This window comes from Fukomys damarensis, unplaced genomic scaffold, assembly GCF_012274545.1.
Source record: "Fukomys damarensis isolate Sample0158 unplaced genomic scaffold, DMR_v1.0_HiC HiC_scaffold_18, whole genome shotgun sequence".
In the NCBI taxonomy this organism is placed as follows: domain Eukaryota; kingdom Metazoa; phylum Chordata; class Mammalia; order Rodentia; family Bathyergidae; genus Fukomys; species Fukomys damarensis.
In genome coordinates, this window is record NW_022900930.1 from 368,023 (window position 1) to 391,433 (window position 23,411).

At 35.8% G+C, this 23,411-nt stretch overlaps 1 protein-coding gene across 2 annotated transcripts in view; it reads left to right on the forward strand.

Moving 5' to 3' along the window:
- Window positions 1-18,378, forward strand: part of Rnf170 (ring finger protein 170) — a 30,352-nt gene extending 11,974 nt beyond the window's left edge. For both annotated transcript variants that reach the window (XM_010622443.3, XM_010622442.3), the window contains exons 3-7: window positions 3,832-3,907; window positions 5,055-5,163; window positions 9,691-9,764; window positions 14,337-14,447; window positions 17,504-18,378. In XM_010622443.3, the coding sequence (XP_010620745.1) occupies window positions 3,832-3,907; window positions 5,055-5,163; window positions 9,691-9,764; window positions 14,337-14,447; window positions 17,504-17,773 (640 nt within the window). In that variant the 3' untranslated portion in view covers window positions 17,774-18,378. The remainder of the gene's footprint in view (window positions 1-3,831; window positions 3,908-5,054; window positions 5,164-9,690; window positions 9,765-14,336; window positions 14,448-17,503) is intronic.
- The last annotated feature ends 5,033 nt before the right edge of the window (window positions 18,379-23,411 follow it).

Here is a 23,411-nt window from a genome sequence, read left to right on the forward strand (position 1 = left end):
AAAAAAAAAAAAAAAAAAAAAATTTTTTTTTTTTGGCCTTAGTGTACATAGACCAATTAATATAATACACATTTAACAGAATGAAGGAAAAAAAACTTATATGATCAGCTCAAGAAATACAGAAAAAGTATTTGACAAAATTCAACATCCTTTCATGATAAAAATTCAATTAGGTATACAAGGAACACAATAAATGCCCTTCTACCTCCCAATGGGTCCACTTTGGGTGGGTGGAGGGCTCTAATATATGGTTTGTGGGAGACTGAAGATCCAAACTATATATAAAGTGTTGGTGGATCCAGTGTCTGGCAAGAGCCTACTTCCTGGTTTGCAAATGGCTGTATTTTCATTGTATCTTCACTTGGAAAGGTACATAGACAAGAAGGCATGTCTTCCGTGTTTCTTTTCATGTGTGGTGCTAGGGATTCAGCCCTGGGGCTTTACATAGAAACATATACTCTACCACTGAGTTGCATCCCTAGTTCCCCATGTCTCTTTAAGGCCACTGATTCCATCATTACAGTGCCACCCTTATGTCCTAATTACCTTTTAAAGGTCTCATTTCCAAATATTGTCACATTGGAGAATAGAGGTTCCACATATGAATTGAGGTTTGGGACACACAAATTTTTAGTCAATAGCAGCCGTGTCTGAAAATTGATTTCTGGGCTTTGTGTTCTAATCCATTGGTTTATAATGTCTTGTCATTTTCTCATAGCTCAGTTGTTCTAAAGTAAGATGCCAAGAAAGGCAGTGGCTCTAATACAGAACTCAAATACATTTGTTACTACATATGCGAATGATTTATGATTCTTCTTTGTCTTCGAAAGGGAAAAATTAAAACTGTCAAACCAATTTAAGTTGTATATAACCCTGAAAAAGAGCCAGTAACCTTTAATATGAAGAAAGCAATGATACCTCAAAGCATAGGAGAGAGTTAGATGGAATCAAGTTATAGAAATGTGAAAGACCCTTTGGACTGGTTTCTGATATGTCAACAAATGATAGCTAGTAGTGAGTGATACTTTAAGGAAGAACAAGTCATTCTGAACAGGACTACCCCAGTTGCATAGGAAATATCATCAAGAATCAACAAATGGGATTATATCAAATTAAAAAGCTTCTGGCCAGGCAAAGAAAACCAATGGAGTGAAGAGACAACCTACACAATGGGGAAAAAACTTTTGCCAGCTACACCTTAGATGGAAGACTAATGTCTACAATATATAAAGAACTCAGAAACTTATATCCCCTCAAAATAGAAGACTCAATTAAAAAATGGGCAACTGAAATCAATAGACACTTCATGGAAGAAATACAAATGGCCTGTAAAGACATGAAAAATGTTTGGACTCTTTGACTATTAGAGAAATGCACATACAAACAACACACATTCCATTTTACTCCTGAAAGAATGGCCATCATTAAGAAATCAAATAATAACTAATGCTTGCAAGGCTTCAGGGGAAAAGAAACACTTTGAAACTGTTGAGAATATAAACTAGTACAAGCACTACGGAAATCAGCATGGAGATTCTTCAAAGAAGTAAAACTAGAAATTCTATTCAACCCAGCTATTCCCCTTCTAGGTATTTTCCTGAAAAAGTTAATGATACTATATCACAGTGATACTTGCATACCAGTGTTTATCACAGCACAATTCATAACAGCTAAATCTTGGAAGCAGCCTGTATGTCAATCAACAGATGAGTGGATAAAGAAAATATGGTATCTGTACACAATGGAGTAATGCCGCAGTGCCATAAGGATAAATTTGAGTCATTTGTGGAAAAACGGATGCACCTTGAGACCAAATGTTAATTGAAATAAATCAGACACATATAGTTTCACTTATGTGAGAAGTCCAAAGCATAAAGAGCAAAGTAAAAGAGAAACCATAGGACACAGGGAGATGGATCTCTTTTGCCAAAGGGAAGGGAACCGAGAGATGAGAGTGGGGAAGAGGAGGAGAGGCATGAGAACAGATGAGCCTTACACATGTGCCACCTCCCCAGGATGAGTGTAATATAGTGTACTGCAAACACGTGCTAATGAACTTTGTAACAAAAAAGAATAAAGAGAAAATAAATTATTTACAAGTGCAAAACCCTGCAGAGAGAACACACCCACAGTGATCTCTCATGTTCTCATAACTAAGTTGATCTCACATTTTCTACTTTGGTTTTCAATCTGTTTTAATTACCCATTGCTTTTTTGTTTGGTTGGTTGGTTGGTTTTTTTGAGACAGAGTCTCACTGTGTAGTTGAGACTGAACTGGAACTCACTATGTAGCCCAGGCTGGTCTCGAACTCACAGCGATCCTCCTGCCTCAGCCTCCCAAGTGCTGGAATTACAGGCATGCACCACCATGCCTGGCAATCACCCATTGCTTTTTTTTTTTCTTTTTTTCTTTTTTTTTTTTTTGTTGTTGTTGTTGTCGTTGTCGTTGTTACCAGGGATCGAACTTGGATTCCTGCGCTTGCAAAGCAGGCGAATTACCCATTGCTTTCTAAACTTTTGGTTCTATACTATACCACTAGCTGCCAGTAATCTTTAGTTACTTGAGCTCCAGGCTGTGTTTATCATTTTGGCTCTTCTTGTTTATTGGCTATATTTTTACTTTTCTACTGTAGATTTAAGGAATCTTAACATCTCCCTTATATGGAAAGAAGCCCAACGAAAGGCTTTCCCAGGCATATGGTTCATGTCTATACTGTGGCAAGTCAATTTTTTTTTCTCCAATGAAAAGGAAATTTTTTCTATTCTCGAAGAGTACAGAATTTTGTCTAGTCAAGACTTCACTGGTATTTAAATGATTCTTGTACTAATAATTTGATAGATTGTTTTCATTATATAGATAGGCTTCTTTCATAGATCATTTATTCAGCTATAAGAATGTAACTTGTTTTGAAATAATTTACCAAAAATTCAAGAAGTTTAGAGTTGAGTAGTTTTATTACACTTATATAGTACTTCTACATAGATACTTGACTTTAAATTGCTTTTCTGTCCTTACTGAACTAATGCTGATATTTTGTCAGCTTTCTTGTATAATCTGATTTTCTTTCTCAAAAACTAGGTATTTGTAGAATGGATTTCTTTAATTTTTTTTTTTTATCCTATTAGGAGACTAGTTATTTCTGTTTGATGTAGCCTGCCCAGAAAATTGTTGGTCAAGATGTTTAAATTTAGGGAGGAAAGTTTATAGTCAAATGAGATTGAACTGTGATTCAGGTGTAAATTTTCACCCCCACCTTCCAATCTGACCTCCACTTATAATTTCCTGCTTGTCTTATCCCACCCACTTATATTAGCCACCAACTTCTTACCTTTGACTCTCCATTTTCAGATTAATGTTAAGATACTAGTGGTATATTAAGTTTTATCTTTTCTACATATTTAGTTTCTGCTTTGTTCCCCTCAAACTGAAAAGTTAAACCTAATTAGATATGAGGAAGTACTTAAATACTATATAGAAAGATACAGTTGCTTATTTTGAAGAAATTTCACAAAACAAATGTGTTAATTGTTCTAGAACTTGGTGATTTCAAGAAATCTGCAGATTAAGAGGCTTCTGGATTTTATCATTTTGCAGTTAAATCTGAAATTAACCAGTGATCAGGAATCTGGGAAGAACTCACCACCAACAACCCTACATTTTGCAGGGTACGGGACACAGCTGCTCTCCCAGTTGACTTGGGAGTGCAAATGAATGTCATCAGTTACATTTATTTAATTATTAGTGGCTCTAAAATGAAATTAGACCTAGAAAACAGATGGATTAATCCGACAATATTTTACATTAAACATTTATTATATTCTACTTAACAGAAGTGTACATCAGAACATCCATCCAGAAAACCAAGAGCTAGTAAGGGTGCTTCGAGAACAACTTCAAACAGAACAGGTACTGTTGTATGACATGTACATTTTGCATTTGAGATGAATGAAACATTAATAAATTTTTAAGAAACATGGGCTTTTGTTTTTTAAATGGCTTTGAATTGTTCTACAGATTGTATATTTTCAGATTAAGCAAATTGCCTTGTCTTAATTTATTCAAATGTTTGCATATTTTAAGTCGCTTTAAAAGAGAACAGTTTTCACACTACCTATTTGCACAGAAATAATTAGTGTAGTTGGTCTTAGCTGAAGTGTAGTGGAAAACTTAAAAAACATATACACCCTAAGACTTTCAGCAAATGATTAAAAGGGGCAGCTGTTTTTTAACACCCACCCCCCTCTTCAGTGTTCATAGCTAACAATACTAGTTAGGCAGAGAAGAAAATCTTTTCCTCTGCCTCATCTTTACTTTTAACCAGATGGAAGCTCTAAGAACCATAAATGTAGCATAGCTTATGAAGGCTAGCATAAACAGCATATTCTTGGGAGGCTGGCATTTAAGGCCAGCCTGGACAACTTAGCAACTTAGTGAGACCATGTCACAAAACAAACTTTAAAAAGGGAGGAGGATGTAGTTCAGTGATAGAGTTCCCTGAGTTCCATCCCAAGTTTTGGGGCAAAAAAATTAAAAGCATTCCAAAATCAATCTGCCCGGCTTGGTGGTGCATGCCTGTAATCCCACGACTTGGGAGGCTAAGGCAAGAGGATTGCAGTTAGTTTGAGGCCAGTCTCGGCTACATAGTGAGTTCAAGGCCAGCCTGAACCAAACATCCTGTCTCAAAAACACAAACACAAACCAAAAAACCAAAAAAAGAATCAGATTTTATTTCCAAAAAGGCTTTATAATTTATCCATTCACATTTTGTTTTTTTAACTTCTACTACATGCCAGACATTGTTCTAGGCATTGATAATTCAGTTGTGAACTAAACAGACAAACATTCCCACTCTCAAGGAACTCATTAATGTAATATTGTAAGCATATTAATAGTAGTCTGTTCCAGAGTGGTTGTCAGTAAGTCACAAGACCTCAAATTACTGCATATTCAAAATGTGATGAAGATTAAACACTAGTGTTCTTGCACGTAATTTAACAAGATAGTGTCAAAAGCCCTGTGTGTAAGATGTAAACATAGATACATGTCTCCTCAGGATGTACCAGCTGCTGCTCGACAGCAGTACTATACTGACATGTACTGTCCAATCTGCTTACATCAAGCCTCCTTCCCTGTTGAAACAAACTGTGGACATCTTTTTTGTGGTAAGTGTACTATGGTATGCTTTTAGAAGTATAAATCAAGGCTTAGACATATACATTGGTTCTAAGGTAGACTGGTTCTAATATCCTGCTCTACTTGTGGACCAAGTATATTTAGCATCTAAGTATTATACTATTTACATTTATACTTTTTATTTAGTGTGTTTTGTAGCATTTGTGAGTTCAAAAGTTTAAAGAAATCTGGCTGGGGATGTAGCTCAGTGGTTCCTCTGCCTGCCTTGAAAGAGCAAGGTCCCGAGTTCGATCCCCAGTACCAAAAAAAGAAAAAAAAAAGTTTAAAAAAAATCTATTCAGATTCTCAGCCAACAGTAGTGTTTCTTTGCATAGTAATTCAAGTATATCAGTGGTATTATAGATTCCTGAATCCCTCCTTGTTCTTCACTTCTTTGGTGGTTTCATGTAGGAAAGGTCTTTTTCCAAGAATCATGCTTAAAACCATGTTTTAGCTCTGCTACCTGTCTTTACCTTGGGTCAGTTCAAAAATTCTTAGATTACCTTTCTTTGTGACCTCAAGAGAGTTAGAGAGGGAGAATGAGAAACTGAGAGCATGTAGCAGGACAAGAAGGGAATACTGATTTCACACTAGCTTCTTGTTATAGTAAAGGGTGTTTCTTACTTGGTTGCTCTCACCCTCCAAAAAGATTTTCTAGAGAACACTGATGTAACATATTGTCATGGCCATTAAGGAATAGGAGATGTCCACTATGTGCAGGACACTTAACAGACTTAATTTTTTTTTTTTTTTTTTTTTTTTGTGCTGGGGATTGAACTCAGTACTTTGCCCCTGAGAGGCAGGTGGCAGTACCACTGAGCTAAATCCCCAGCCCAACAGACTTAATATTATCTAAACACAAATGAGAAAACTGAGGTTTGGTGACGTTATGAAATTTTATAAAGGTTAATCCACCTGCTACGCAACAGAGCCAAGTTTTAAACCTTGCTCAGTTTTCAAGTCCTGTGCTCAGTTTGACTGTGTGATTGGTGATTTACACAATAGTGATCACTCTGTGCTCTCTACTTAAGAGTTGTGCAATCATTAGACATTTTTTTTTTAATGGTAGTGTTTCTTTTTGCTTATCAAGATGCTGGAAAGGCTGGGGATTTAGCTCAGTGGTTCTGCTGCCTGCCTCACAAGTGCATAGTCCTGAGTTCAATCCCCAGTACCAAAAAAAAAAAAGAAAAAAGAAAAAACAGCAGCTGAATAACTAGTTATTCTTTAACATTTGAATCTAACAGACACTAAATAAAAGTGGCTAACAAGTTGAGCAGGATATTGGAAGTCATCTACCCTGTTACCTCAGACATAACAGGAGAGAGTCTTAATTATTTCCAAAATATATCAAATTTCCATATAAAGACTAATTTAAAATGTAGTAAACAATGATCCCCTTAGTATCTTTTCTTTGACTTCAGCATGGAATTTTTAAATACAGGATTGTTATTTATGCTGTTTGGATGACATAAGTATTTGAAGACCCTCTTATGCAACGCAGGGTTTTCACACCTTGTGCTTGTTTAGCAGCACCACTCCAAATTGCTTCATCCACTCATTTCAGCCTCTTCCCTAAGGGTTTTTGCCTAAATAACTAACAAATTATAAAACATATATTTCCATCTCAGTCTTTTTATTATCTGTTGAAATACTAATGAGCTGCAAAATAATGAAAGCTACTTGGGGAAAATGTAATGACCACGAGAGAAGGCAGAAACCTTTCTCCTCTCAACTCCGGTAGATGTTCCTAATTAGTTTGCTGGTCTTTTCTTCGGAGCCTGACCTCAGCAGCTGCTAACAAAGTCTTCCGGGTAGTGTTCCGGGCATAAGGTGCTGGCAGGCCAGGTGAGTTTACCTGCCAACCCAGGCTTAGCTAATTCAGAGTGGATGACTGTCAATCCAAAGTTGGCTGTACTCTTTATTTCTAGGTCCAAGGTAGTTGGATAGACTGCTTCTGATATGCTCTACTTATTAGCTGTACATTCAAAGATTTTTTAATAACTAATTACTGTATTCAACTTTTCAATACAGAAATGTATTTCTTTGGATAATAGTTCAAGTATATTAATTCCACATATATCAAGAGCACTTTAGCTTTTTTACTTTTCATATGTAGATTCACACTTGTTTGATGACAGTGAATTAAGAATAAGGACAGCAATATATCACTTTATGTGCACTTGTAACTCACATTATTAGTGAATTTTATTTAATTCACTAGCAAGCTTTTGAGGTCTTATTCTCATCTTATAAATCAACAGACCGAGAGAGAGAATAACTGATGAAAGCTGTTTTGTTGTCTTTCCTATGATCCTACTTGGGTGAATATCTTTGCTCATTGGTTTGTTGAATTGTTTTTTTTAAGACAAGGTCTTACTAAGTCACTGAATTACCTAGGTGAGGCTCACCTTGCCTTAGCCTCCCAGAGGGGTGTGATTACAGATGTGTACCACCATACTTGCCTTGGCTATCTTTTTTACAGAGGAAGAAAGTTGAACAGAAAGACATCAAAAATTTAATGGAAAAAACAAAAGAAACCACCTACCTTTAGGCCTGGGGATTTAGCTCAGTGGTGCTGAGCCTGCCTTGCAAGTGCAAGGTCCTGAGTTTGATCCCTGGTACCAGGGGGTAAAAATAATAATGGTAAATTTGAATGAACTGAGTGTTTGATTGGCTGGGGCATAGTTTGTCAGGGCAGGCGAGTAGCCATTCCATAATTTGCAAAACAAGAATGTCTAGACCCCTATTTGTGGAAAAGATTAAATGAGTCTGGTATATGTCAAAATTCACTGAGTTCTGAGTAAAAAGGTAGTAAAGGTAACGTCATCACAGATATTATAATAATACAAAAAGGCAGTAGATAAAGCTAAGATATCATTACAGATTCTAATAAAACTAACAGATTAATGTTTCTTTTTTATAGTTTCTATTTCAAATTAGATTTCTCAAAGTACCTAATAAATACTATCTATCCAGAATCCCAACACTTGAAAGGAGGACTGGAAGTTTGAGGCCAGCCTGGGGTACATGACAAATTGAAGGCCAACCTGTACTGCACAGCAAGACCCTGCTTATAAATAAACGAATACATAAGCTCTGAGAGTAAAGATATCAGATAAGATTGCTTGGCTTTTAAATTTGCCTTTAAATTGGTCCCTGTAACGTCAGTGGGACTGGCTCTGCTCATGCATCTGCTAACTGGCATCCTTACATTGTGCATCTCTACCCTTGATGTGTGCTGTTGCTCTTCAAAAGCCTACCGAGTCCTCATGTTTTCTGCCTATCTAAATCTTGTCTATTCCACAAAGTTCAATCCAAACCCTTTCTCCTCTGCAGACTTTGATATGTCCCTCTCTGTTAGATTTCCCTGTTACTGGGGGTTGAACCCAGGACTTCAGAGTGAGCTACATCCCAACCCCACTCCTCTTTCTGAGACAAGAGTCTCACTAAATTATCCAGGCTGGGCTCAAACTTGCAAAACTCATGCCTCAGCTTCCCAGAGTGCTGAGCTTACAGGTATGCCCTTCTTCTGGCCTCTATGCTCCTTTTTACTTAATAGTATACAGTTCAAGATCTAGCTGCCTTCTAACTGATTTACATGTGTCCCCTTGGTCTTCCCAGTTGGGTTGTCTTGCTTGTACTTGTTCTGAATTCTGAGGTAGAGAAATAAGAATAAGGTACACAGGAGGATGAAGTTAGGTCTGTAGCTGAGAATAAGAATATAGAGGTGGAAGGGAGATTTGGTTCAGCACATACTTAGTACTTTGCTCAGATCTGCCTGTGGGACCTGGACAGTTAAAGATGCAAATATCCACAAGCACAAGGACCCGAATTCAATCCCTGGTACCCCCGCAAAAAAGATGCAAATATCCCATAGAGAAAAAAGTAAAGTTGACCCCTTACTCCTTCATGTACTTTTTGAAGTTTACTGTTTATCCATTTAGCTCCCCACCACTTTTTGAGGTCATGGGAACTCTTCCTTTATTTAGATATTTTCAGCTGTTTTGCTGCTCATGAATACTCTTTTAAACAGAAAAATTGCATTCATGTATTACAAGAGTTGATTCAATTATTGAACTGGATCATAAACTTGGTTAGGACATAGAACACACAATCTTAAAATGTGTTGGTTCCTTGCGTTTTCTATTAGTTAATGTCAGTACGTGTAACTTGGATTTCTAAACTCTTAAAAATAAAAGTTTTGTTTTTATACCATACATATCAAAATTGAAACAAAATTTATGTTGGGATGTGTTGGTTGTCATTTACAATGATGTTTATTTAATTTACACCGGAAATGCAGTATTTTCATTGCATTGAAGTAACTGCTTTTGACTGTGTAAATATAACTAATAATTTAAACGAAATATTTTTAATGGCTGAAAATTACTATATTTGAATTTGCTTGAAGAGTTGGCTGGATGAAGCAAAAAGTACTTTTAATTAATGTTAAATATTTGAAGCTTTCTCGAGATATTATGGACTTTAAAACCTTAATATTTCTTTTTTTTCATTAGGGACCTGCATTATTGCTTACTGGCGATATGGTTCATGGCTTGGCGCAATCAGTTGTCCAATCTGTAGACAAACGGTAATGTTTTATAGCCAGGAAGCATTATTTGTGCTATTTCATTTTGTTTATTTGGTTAGCTGGACTTTTCTGGGGTTTTTTTTTTTTTTTTTTTTTTTGAGTTTATGTAACCTTCAGGTTCCACAGGCTTTACTACTGACCTAAACTCCCTGCCCATCATTTGTAAATTTTAGTTTTTGTATTTAAATTTTGAATTATTTAAATTTTTAACAGAACATCATTGATCTAAAGCATCTGTGGTTTTACTGTTATTTAAAAAGCAAAACCATCTTTTACACACCATAAAAAAAAAATTCTATTCTAAATTCTAGTTACACTAAAAAACTAATAAACATCCTGCGCAAATTATAAGTCTATTGCAAAACCAGCAAAGGAATAACTGGACTCACTAACTACACTTATGCATACATCTCTGATATACACTTCTTTGGGGGGGCTCTTCATTTCCTTTTTATTTATATTTAATCTGCTTTTGTTTGTATACGTTTAGGGGGAAGAGGTGCTAGGGGTTGAACCCAGGGCTTCATGCATGCTGGGAAGTGCTATACCACTGAGCTACATCCGCAGCCCTGGCCTTCTCTTAGTGAGGGTCCAGATAATCTTTCAGTGATGTAGAATAATTTATTTAATGTTTCAGTGTTTCATTTTTTTAGAGGTACAGCCACATTGCATTGTCTGTGTCTAACACATTAGACATGTGTAAGTTTTTATAAGTGTAAACTTGAAGACAAATATTAACAGAGATGAGATTTGCTAATTTTTCTCCATTCTGACAAATCAGACAAAAAAATACTGTACTTAGGGCTGGGGATTTAGTTCAGTGGTGTTGCATGTGCCTCACAAGCTCAAGGTCTCAAGTTCGATCCCTGGAACCAAGAATAATAATAATAATAATAATAATAATAATAATAATAATAATAATGTACTGAACAATTCTGAAAAAAATTGAAGTTTTTATTTTTTTAATATAGCAGGCTAGTTCATTCCATCATTTATATATGGGCTTTTTAGTAGTTTCTTTTAAACAAAAATATATACCTTTCTCCTAACAATTCACGATCATATAAAAAACAGCATTTTCTTTGGAAGTTTTCAAGCATATAAAATAAAGTCCTTTGGCTGGAAATGTAGATAAGTGGCACAGTGTATGCCTGTGAGTTTGGTTCGCAGTACAAAAAAAAAAAGAAGTCCTAAAAAGGAGAGAGAACTTTTCAGTTAAAATTGTTCAGTTGAATGCATACACTTCTTTTTGTTCCCTCCAGAAATTTTATTAAGACAACAGAGAACTTTGTAAAGGCCTAAACCAAGAGAGACCAAAAAGCAATGTAAAATGATAATATGAAACAACAGAGAGTTTTGTAAAGGTCTCAACCTACAGAGATAAAAAAATACAGTAAAATGATAAAAGGGAACAGCTTTTCAAAAATTCTTTGTTTTGTGTGATTTTCTGTTTGACTGTTAAATTTCACAAAGTACAGCTCAGTGAATTAGAGAAACAGTGGTAACCACTACCAGATAGAGAACTACAAACTGGCCACCTGCCCCAGAAGCATCCCAGGGCTCCCTTCAAATCTTTTCCTCTCTTTCCTCACCTAGAGCTAGCTCTCCTCTGACTTTTATGGTAAGTATTTCCTTGATTTTGAAATTCATTGTGTTGCCTCCACACAGATCTCTTAAGATTTTTGGGGGGAAGGGAGTGTTCTGATTTTTGACCTTTGTATAAAATCATACTATATGTATTGTCTTATACATGTCCATACATAACACTGAGTGCACTAAAAAAAGTATACATCGCAGAAAAGAAAAACTTTTATAAATATTATAATACTAAATTTATTGAGATGTCATGAGGTTGAGATTGATACGATTTACCTTTGGCATCTATAAGAGGTGCTCAAAGTGGTAGTCAGTAGTTTCCAGACATAAATTAGTATGGTGAACTGCTGAAGTGTGTGGTTTTTTTTTTTTTGTTGTTGTTGTTGTTGTTTTTATGCAGAAAGAGGTCCACATCTTTTCTTTCCTCCTTAGTTCCATAATTTCAAGTTCTACATCCTCCATATTTTAGTTTTTCTTATGAGGTCAGAGAGAGAGAATAGATTTTTTTTTTTATTGCTTCATAGTTGATTTGATCTTCGACACAAAGAAATCAACACTGAACACTGGAGCTAATTTAACATTACCACTTTTGCCATCTGCTGGTGACATAGAGACCAGGTAGTAGGTCTTGCATTGAAGAATTAGTTCCTGAGGATTTTCATGGCATTTGTATGGTCGCAAGTGGTATTCTCTGTACTGCCTAATGATTAGAGGTTAATAAGGTAAAAATGAGGTTATCTTACGGCATAGTTATTGGTTCCCTAATTGTAGAGTAACTTATCCTCAAGGTAAGACAGATGGCAGGAACTGCTCTACCTCCGGTTTCACTGGGCTCCTTTAGTAAATGGTCATAGGAATAATAATGCACAGGCCACTGCCTCTGGCTGGACCACGCTCATCACTTCTCTCTGTACATTAACACTAAATAGTCCTACCCACATCAAGCTTTAAATTTCAGGGTTTCTGACTCCCCATCAGAAATCCTTCTTTTCTAGCATTGCTATAACCATCCCTAGTGCTGTATAACCCACTGTGGAACAGGCCTGCCTCCCTTTCTAGTTAGAGTATTGAAGTAACTCGGGCAAGGCCATATCTTTGTTTATTTTGTATTTGTGGCACTAAAACAGTGCCTAGCCTACCATAGATGCTCCATTAATGTTACCTGACAGGATAAATTTTTATTAATAAATCTATGAATGAAGAATTAGTTGCCTCTGCTGATCCTGCCTACTGGGATTAGTCAATCCTTTGTTTAGCTGTTTGGAAAGCATCTGAGCAGTGGGAAGCCCTGGTTTCACAGCTTGAACTAGAAAGGGATAAAAACAATAGCTAGATAGTTTAAAACAACCTGTCCTACTCCTTCCCATTTTTATCTCATCGCATCTTTTTTTTTTTTTGTACTGGGAATTGAACTCGTCTTGTGCTTGCCAGGCAGTTATATCCCCAGCCCTTTTACCTCATCTCATAACCCAGCAGTGACCATTTTCTGTAGGTTGCATTTTAAAACATGTCTTTCTTTCTTTCCCTTTCTTCCTTTTTCTCTCTTTTCTTTTTCTTTCTCTTCCTTCCTTCCTTTTCTTTCTATCGGTCTCTGTCTCTTTTTTCCTTCCCTCCCTTCCCTCCCCTTTTCTTTCTGTTACCTGATCGAACTCAGGACCTTGCACTTGCCAGGCAGGTGCAGTGCCACTGAGCTACATCCCTGGCCTGAATATGTTTCTTTTTTCAAGGCCTTGTCACCTTTACATTATCCTAATATAGTTCTGGGACATTGGCGTATTCTTCTTACCACAAGGAAGGAAGCAGGGTTAATGATACTATGCTCTATAACTGTATCAATAATTACAGCTTTTATTTAATAGGAGTTGTTCCTTACAATAAATAACTTAATCTGCATATTATCCATATTATGGTAGCATTTAAAAATGTCAAATGCTAGTGAGAATAAAGAATCTTTTTATTTTTTAATAGTGATAATTAAACCCAGGGACTACTGAGCTGTATCTTCTGCATTTTTATTTTTAAGACAAAGTCTTACTGAGTTGGCCTCAAATTTAAGGTCCTCTTGACTTAGCCTCCCAGTAGGTGGGATTACAGGCATGTACAACGACATCCATTTAGGAATCATTATTTTAATATCTAAGTAGAAAAATCTGCTTTTTCTCTCTCACAGTGATAGGTTCTTTACATATTTTTAATGTTACTTTGCTCCTGAAAATTTTCTCATCATTCTTAGCATCTTCAGTATATATTTGCCTAAACAGAACTACTGAATTGATCCCTGTGTGGGAGAAAACTATTAGAACTAGTGTTTAGATTCCCATTTTATCTTATAGGAGTTCAAATATATTTTATTTTGTGTGTGTGCGTGCGTGCGTGTGCATGCTGGGGATCAAACACAGGGTTAGGCAAATGCTCTCCCAATGAGCTACATTTCCAACACCTTACATTGGATTTTACTATAAGGCAATAACCTACTGTTTCCCATGTATGTTGCCTTTATTAAAAGAAATGAGTAAAGCCAGACGTGGTGGTGCTCACCTGTAATCCCAGCACTCAGGAGGCTGAGGCAGGAGGATCACTGTGAGTTCGAGACCTGCCTGGGCTACATAGTGAGTTCCAGGTCAGGCTCAACTATATAGTGAGACCCTGTCTCAAAAAAACAACAACAACAAAAAACCAAATAAAACCCTAGAGGAGCTGGAAGTGTAGCTCAGTAGTAGAGTGCCTGCATAGCATGCAGAAGGTTCTGGGTTGTATCCCCATTGTCAGGACAAAAAAATCTAATCCAGTATGTCCATATGCAGTGAGATTAGGTGTCAGAGCTTGATTATTTATGAGTTGTGGAGTTCTGAAGTTGAGGGTTTTTTGGGTTTTGTTTTTGTTTTCTTTTTTGGGTACCAGGGATTGACTATTGAAAACATAAAATGAAAAAGTTATTGATTCAGAATATTTAAGAGCTTTTTCTTATAATTATAGGTAACTTTACTTCTAACAGTATTTGGTGACACTGATCAATCTCAGGATATTGTAAGATTATGTCAAGATGTTAATGATTACAACCGAAGATTCTCAGGGCAGCCCAGATCTGTGAGTATTATTTTAACAGTGGAAAATTAGAGGGAGTTATTATATTTTTTTGTAAAGTAAGATTTATGAACAAGTGTTCTTTGACTATGCAAAATCTTATGACAATTTTCCTTCTTAAAAAACAAAACACATTATATCTTTATGAAAGAAAAACTAGCAAAAAATTACAAACATTGGAAGAAAATAGAAATTTATTGGCTTCTAGATTATTTTAAATCAGTTGTCTCATGAGAAAACTTCTGGAGAAGGTTTCACAATTTTTGTTATATTCTATCTTATTTACCTACTTTTCTGTACGACTGACACATTTTAGTTTCTCATACCCCAACAAATAAATCTGTGAACATGACAGAATATGTACTTCTAGAACTTTAACTCTACAAAGTGCAGATTTACGTAGAAAGCCATGAAATCTCTTCTGGGCCCCACACTGAGTCTTATGCTTGACTGACATTTCTGTCTGGCCAGGCACCTCACACTAAACATGTGGAATGTTTAACTGATTCCCCCTTAACTCATTCTTTTCTGTCTTGATTTCCTCTTCTCCCCATTTCTCTCATCTGATCTGTAAGTCCTATCATTTCTTTCCTTGGTGTTTTCTGGGTACCTGTTACTTTCACTTCATAAAAATATGATGGTGTACATCTGTGTCACCAGAGCAGTTGTGCTAGCCTGTCATTGTCATCTGCTCTGGCTAACTCCCCTACACACACACTTCTGCTTTTTTCTCTACTCAGCAGCCTAGTATTTTCAGACCAAGATGCTCTCGTGTTTTAAAACTTCCAAGTTTTTGCTGGATGTGATGATGAAGGCCTGTAATCCCCAGCACTCAGGAGCCTGAGGCAGGAGGAGTTGAAGGATAGCCAGGGCTACATAGTGAGTTCAAGGCTAGCCTGAACTACAACGTGAGACAGTCTCAGGGAAAAAAAGAAAAGGAAAAAAAAAAGACTTCTGATATGTGAACTAATGTTCTTATTCCTTCCTGTTACTCACAGGGCCCTACTTGACCTAGTCCTCCCTCCCTCCATCCTTTGTACCTTTCCTCGCTGACTGCGTTTAATCCCTCAGAGTGTGCTCTTCAGTTCTTCCCACCTTCAGGTCTTCGCATGAGACATTTTCTTGGCTTTGTCTCCTTATTCTCATTTCCTACTTCTCTTCCCTTAGATGAGAGCTGTCTTCATTGAATAGACTTTCTCAGAGAGGCTTTCCCTGACTAGCACTGCCCCTTGTTCATTTCCTTCATAGCATTTTATCGCAGGTAGTAATTAATCCAATCTTGCATATTATTTCTCTATGAATAGACTAAAAACTTCATGAGGGCCAGGATTTGTGTTGTATTTATTTACTACTACATTCTCAGTGGCTTATTTAGTGCCTGGGGCTTAGACTTCAGTGTTTGTTGAATAAATTAATGAGTTATACTTAAGATGAGAATTGATATTATGGTTCCCAGCCAAAAATATTAAGCTATTAAAATGCATCAGTATTAAGCAAATGTGTGCTTTTCTGCCTCCTAATTCTTTGTTATATGATGTCATGTATCATTTTCTAGGTGTTTAAGCAATAAAGAAACATTATTATCCTCTATAATTGTTTAGAAACCTCTTTTCCTATTTTTAATCCAGCAATATTTTTATGGTATATGTTGAAATCACAATATAAAAAAGGAATTTAGCTCTTTGATATTCGTCCACATTTGGAGTAGGAATATGTTTAATACACAAATGTTTCTTAGTAACTTTGTATTTCTCGCCTAATTATAGATTTACAGATTTTTGTATAAATGATATCATATTAGAAGCTAATAAAATAGCTCTGAGAAAAGACAGATATTCAAATGATATACTAGACTTAAACAGTATTTAAAATAATATACCATAGGCTTAGTGAAAGCTGTATAGCTCTTTTTAAATTACTTCTTTCCATAAAGAACAGAAAATTAATATAGAAAGTTATTCTAAAATATCATTTTTTTCTCTTGTGACCACTTTTCCAAAAGGAATTATAAGATTTTTTTCTAGGGGATTTTTAAAAACTACTTTCTCCTCACTCAGTTTTTAAAAATTTTTGTCTCCTCTTTCTCAATAACCTCAGCACTTGTTAAATAAAATGCCTACCCAAAGTTAGACTTAGGATTCTGATACATGGTTAGTAATAACTGAACTCTAGGTGGAGGGATAGAAGTGATTCCCTGCGAGGAATCCATTTCTGTGTGATATTTAATACCTCTCCAAATTCATTTGTCTTTAATGTATATCATACATATTGTTTAGTAGCTTACAAAAATTTTTCATGTATAACCTCTTCTAACTTCTAGTAATCCCTGTGGATTACTCAATGTTCAATTACTAAAGCTCAATTAGTTGTTGAATTAATTATCTCTTATGGGTTACACAGCTGTCTCCAAGATCATCTGGCTAATAAGTGATTGTCTTTGAATTCAAACTCAGGCCCACCTCATTATAAAGTGGGCACTGCAGCTCAAGGCTCAGATTCTAATTCTGTCTACTAAGTTTTTGGTTTTGTTCATTTTATTTTACTAACTCACATTAGAGATAACAGGTTGAGTATTCCTTATCTAAAGTACATGGGGCCAGAAATTTCAGATTTCAGAGTTTTTTGGATTTGGGAATATTTGCATAGGCTTTACCAGTTGAGCATCTCTAATCAGAAAATCCAAAATTTGAGATACTCAAAAAAAGTTTTGAGTAATGCTGAGAGAGTTTCAAATATTTTGGAGTATTTTAGATTTCAGAGCATTTTTGAGTTTGTAGTATTTCCAATTTTGGGTTTTTAGATAAGGGATATTTAAACTTTTATATCTGATATTTTAAGCTTGTTTGCAGTTACCTTTTTTTTTTTTTTTCCAAATTACCTGCAGTAAGACCTATTGTAATTAAAGAACTATTTTTAAGTAAAATGTATAATGAGAAAATACAGTGCCCAAAACATGAAACTTTTATTCATCTTAAGTTTGAACGTTGTAAAAAAATCATGTTGTTTTTAACCTGACATATTAAATGCTATATCATGATGTTTGTTTTTCCCTCTACCAGATTATGGAAAGAATCATGGATCTACCTACTTTACTGAGACATGCTTTCAGGGAAATGTTTTCAGTTGGGGGTCTTTTCTGGATGTTTCGAATTAGGATAATACTTTGTTTAATGGGAGCCTTTTTCTACCTTATATCACCTCTAGATTTTGTACCTGAAGCCTTGTTTGGAATTCTAGGCTTTCTAGATGATTTCTTTGTCATCTTTTTGTTGCTTATCTACATTTCTATTATGTATCGAGAAGTGATAACCCAGAGGCTAACTAGATGAATAAAGAAATTAGTTTAACTAGAATATCTGAACTAAATTACAATGCCAAACAGAAGGACTCATATCAGTATAAATTATCTAAATATCTTCTAAGGTTAAAACCATTATATGACAAACATCTGATTACCATTTGACAATACCTAGCAATATATAACTGGAATTCTTACATGTTCTAATATTAAGATCAGAATTACAATAACTTGTAGTTGTATCTTGATTCTATGTTGTCTATAAAGTCTCTGGAAAAAAATATGGAATTACTAAAAAAAAGAGGTATTTTGGCATCTTCTTTTCCATAAAATTATTTAGATTAATTGGATATGTAATACAGTATTGTTAAATGTAGTTTATCATCCTTAGTTGCTACCTATACAGTAATACGTAACTATAAAACTCACCTAAATATTTTTGTTGCAATAAAATACTGGAGAAAAGTTAGTGTTTCTTTTAGTACTAGCTAAGTTTTGTGCATTTGGGGCAGTTATGCTTTTCCATTCAGGTATAATTCTTTCTTACCAGCTGAAAATGAATGGAGAAACTTGAGCTTTATAATTTGACTTCATATTCTAGTTTATGGAACATTTTTTAATCAATAGAATAATTAACAATATGAAGACATTTATCTCCAGTTAGCATACTGGATGATCATAGTTATGACATTTGCATAAGTTTGGTCCTCTGGTAGGAATACATTAAAAAATAACTCATAAAGGGAACATTGTTTTAGAAGCCTGGGTGATATTGTGTTTCTGAAGAAACTGGATCTTTATGTCTATTTGCACCAAGGCCCTTAGGAAGGTAATAGGAACACTATTTAAATTTGAGAACTGCTGGTTAGCTCTAGCAACAGAATGGAAAAATTTGGTTGTCCATTGTCAGAAGTTTTATAATTCTGTCTCCTAGATGGCAGCATATAGCCTCAATTCCTGTCTTGTGTAAAATGAGCACATGTTTGAGGTGATTTGATTGCCTAGGGAAGCTCTTATGTTTGTGTTTGTATTTGATGACCACAGCCTGAGTATCTAATGCCCTCTTTATACTTTTCTGTTGGCGACTAGTCAGTACAAGTATTACAGGATCATTTCATTCTTTTGGCATGGCTCATTAGTGGACTGAAGACAGTAGGATGTAAGTTGATACCCTAGCGTCAGTGTGGCCTTTGTCACCTGCAGTCACTGATACTAATATTATCCATCAGTTTATCACTGAGCCTCATTGTGTGTACACAGGAAGAAAAAGAGAAACCTGTCAATTTCCTCACATTAATCAACTTGGCCATCAGCTAATGAGATTCTGAATGCAATGTCAATTTATGTTTTCTAATTTGGACCTAGGACAGAGCTAGTGTTTGTCATAGAAAAAGGAGTGCTTGGCTATAGCCCACAGTAGTTATAGCAATTCCTCATACTTTTCATTTTATCCTTAGGGAAATCTTGTGAGGAAGGGATAGCATTTACCTTCCTTTTCATAGATGATATCCCTGTGATATTGATGAAAGTTTTATCTTTTGCTTTAAGTCATACAACCATACAACAAATAAGTAGAGGTTGTTAGATAGACACAAAGGATGTTAAGGCGACAAGGAGAGAAACTGGAATCCTTTGGAAGTCTTTCATAATGCATTCTTCCACTGGAGTATGACACTTAGGTGCCCCTAAGAGAAAAAGGTCTAGAAAGATGACACATCAGAAACTTCGTGAATCCTAATTCTATACTTCCAAACCAAACCTTTTAAGAGAATGACATATGTTATAGAAAAGTATTTCAGCTCAGCTATCAGTTTGAAAAATTAAATGAGTAGGAGGGCTGCGGTTTACCTTGGCATGGCTCCTGCCTCAGAAGCACAAGGTTGTGAATTTGATCCCCAGTACCAAAAAAAATAAAGTCACTTGACTAATCAGCAGAATTCAATGAATAGGAACTTATTACGCCAGACTGGAAATGCATATTCACCCATGGTCAATTTGGTGTGAGACTACAGCAACATCATTTTCTGAAAGGACTTTATTTTGCTTAAGTGTTCTGGTCCACTTTGTCAAATTTATGGTTACAATAATTTTGTGATGTCTGGAATTAATACTGCTTTCTCTGTTGAGATGTACCAAACTTTGTAACATACTAAAGCACTGTATGATCTGAGGTCTTTATTAAACTGAAAAGTAAACATTCTGACATCTCAGACTTTTTAGACTTAATAAGTGCAGAAAAAATCTGAGAATATTTAAAGTACAATCAGTGTTTTAACCATCACAGTAATACTTGTATGATTCAGGGTTACATCATATAAGTCAGAGCAGCTATTTGGGTGTTTTTAAAATGCTGTTTCAAAAACGGATGGTCAACCCCAGGAGCAGATCACATCTGTGGGGAACAAGACAGAAAAACAATTGTTCTAATAGCCACTTAGTAGTGGTTTCAACTCCTACACTTCTCACTCAGCATTTGAGAGGAGCAAGGGCAAAAGGACTCCTGCTGATTGATCCCTGTGGCTTTGCAGATACCTACCTCACAGAGTTGGTGTAGAGGACTGACTGATTTGAATTTTGTGATTTAAAGTTTGTCAGGTATTTTATTCTTTTGAATAAAAAGCAGCATATCCTAAAATTTTTTTAAAGGTGTGGTTTCTGTTTCTTTAATATTATATGCTTTAAAATTTCTTTAATATTATATGCTTTAAAATTTAGAAGTGTTGGGCTGAGGATGTACTCAGTGGTGCCCTGCCTGCCTACAAGAACAAGGTCCTGGGTTTGATTCCAGGTACCAGAAACAAATAAATAAAATTTAGGGGCCAGGGATTTGGCTCATTGGTTCCGCCGCCTGCCTCACTAGACTGAGGGCCAGAGTTCGATCCCTGGTACCAAAAAAATAATAATAAAATAAATAAGTAAATAAATAAATAAATAAAATTTAGAACTGTTGAGAGCCTTAATTAAAATGATTGCAGTGGTTTTTGTCTTGTCTTACAGTACTGAGGATTGAACTCAGGGCCTTCACACTGAGCTATATATATATGCCCAGCCCTTTTTAATTTTTTAAGACAGGATCTTAAAACCCTGTCAGTAAATTTTCCAAGCTAGCCCTGAATTTGTGGTTAGCCTGCCTCAGCCTCCCACAGTTCTAGGATTATAGGTGTGCACCACCATACCTGGCTGCGATGGATTTTTTTTTTTTTTTTTAGTTTACATATGTACTTTTTGTTATACTCCATAATTGCTGTGAATATTTTAATGTACATTATTCTGTCGGGTTACATCCAAAACTATGTGTACATGAGGATGGCAATTTGAAATATTCAAATCATAATTTTGGCGATTTTTCTTTTTAAAGTACTGACTTTATAACTTAATTTTATCTTTAGTAATTCAACTCAATATTCATAATGAAATGCAGAAAGGGAAAAATATTTTCTCCATAATGTTAACTTTTTAAGACAGTAGTGTCTGTGGAGGCACGGTGATGTTTTAGAACATTCACATATTATGTATTAACTCAGGATATTTAGGTTACCTTCTGAAATGCTTATCTCTTTGTGATGAGACCAGTCAAAATCTCCTAGCTAGTTTGAATTATATTGTGCAATATTGTTACCTGAAGTCATCCTTCTGTGTAACAGAACAATCCCCGTCACTGTTCCGCCCCACTGTTCAGTACCCACATACTATGGCTTTATCATTAATAAACATCCAACATCTGATATTTCAAATTAATGTTAAATATTTTTAAATTTTAAAAATGTGTTTTTAAGGAAAATTAATCTGGGCAACTTACTCTGGACAAAAAAGGTTGAATTTAAATTAAATAGATTATGTTAGATTTCTCTATAGACTGATTTCCTGACCCCATTTTAATTGTATTGAGTATATTTGACAAATGTTTTCTGAGTCTGTGACCTCATGTCTGCTACAATAATCACCCATGCTTATGCTTTTCGTTTTTTTTCTTTAGTACTGATGATTGTACCCAGTGCCTTTTCAATGAGTTACATCTCTAGCACTTTTTAAATTCTTTATATTTTTCAGACACTAAGTTGCCCAGGATGGGCTTGACCTTCCAGTCTTGTCTAAGCTTCAAGTGTGCTGGAATTACAGGTGTGAACTGGCACACCCAGCTAGCCCTTTGAAAGGCAAAGTGTACTCTAGGCCCTTCTATTTTGCTCAATAGCAGCCCACAAACCTGGAACTGGGTTGGAGAAGCAAGGCTTTTCTGGCCTGTTAAGATTCTCCCAAGAATAAGCCAATAGACCTTGGCTCTGACAGGAGACAAAACTGTCACACAGATACGCTCAAGCATTTAAGTATCAACTCCTTCACTAAGCCACTGTAGGGAGCTATCAGCCAATGTCACCCTCATCTGTCTACATCTTCTGATTTGTCCTGTCCACATGAAGAGTAACTGCCACATTACAAGACATTGAGCACGTTCTGATAAGGTTGTCCCTAGTACAGGCTTGATTCTCTCCGACGTTAGGCCTTTTGAGGTACTGTAACTGGGGGCTGGAAGGAAGAGCCCTCTCTAGGTGTAAAGGTGTTTTAAAGTCTCAGTGTCTAAGTTTAGATTTTAGTTTAAAAAATAAGAAAACTAAAAAAACATTCAGGTCAAAATGGTAACATCTTTTCTGGGTTTAAGTTATATTAGCAAATATTGTACACATTAATGGATTTCAACTGTGACTGACATTTTTAATAGGTCTTACAGAAAAGGTTAGTTTATATCTGCCTATCACCACGGTCTTTCACTAATCCTACAATATTAGAGCTATAATATTCTTTAAACTAGCTTTTATAGTATTTTCTTTTTGAAAATCAGATGAAAGCTCTGGATAACTCACCAAACAAAAATGTGTCTATATGTACATTTATGTTTGGGGGAAAACTTGGTGTTTGAGAACTGCGTGCCACTGGTGGGAGATGCCAAAAGATCAAACAAAGAAGCAGAGATGCAGGATTGCACAAAGTACAATTTATTAGGAGCCAAGAGAAGAGGAATAATTTGGTAGGTGCAAGACAGGATTCCCACATCTCAAGACAGGAAGGAGGTTTATATTAAACTACACAAAGGCGACCTTCCGCAAAGAGAATGTACCTAGGCTTTCTGAAAATCTATTAACAAATCAAATGGTGGTAAGAAACAGTCGAGGCACCAGCAGCCAGTATAAAATGCTAAGCTATCTTAACAACTTTATCTTGTATGATTTGGAAAATGTTCCACAGTCACCTGATGGGCAAGATGACTACAGGTGTATTAAGCTGGATCCCTACAATATACATGGATCATTTTGCACTAATTCTCAGATGATTCACCAAATACCTGTGGATTTGTGGATCCAAAATTAAGAATTCATTATTTAATACCATAGTACTACAAGTGAAAAAGATGAGGTCCAGAGCAGGAATACTGTATCAAAAGTAAACCAGAGCCAGGCATGGTGAACATGCCTATAATCCCAGTACCCCAGGAGACTGAGACAGGAGGAGTTCAAGTTTGAGCCCAGCTTGGGCAACTTACCAGGACTGTCTCAAGATACAAAATAAAAAGAAGTTGGGTCGGGGATTTAGCTTGGTGGTTCTGCCACCTGCCTTACAAATACAAGGACCTGAGTTCAATCCCCAGTACCAAAAAAAAAAAAAAAAAAAAAAAA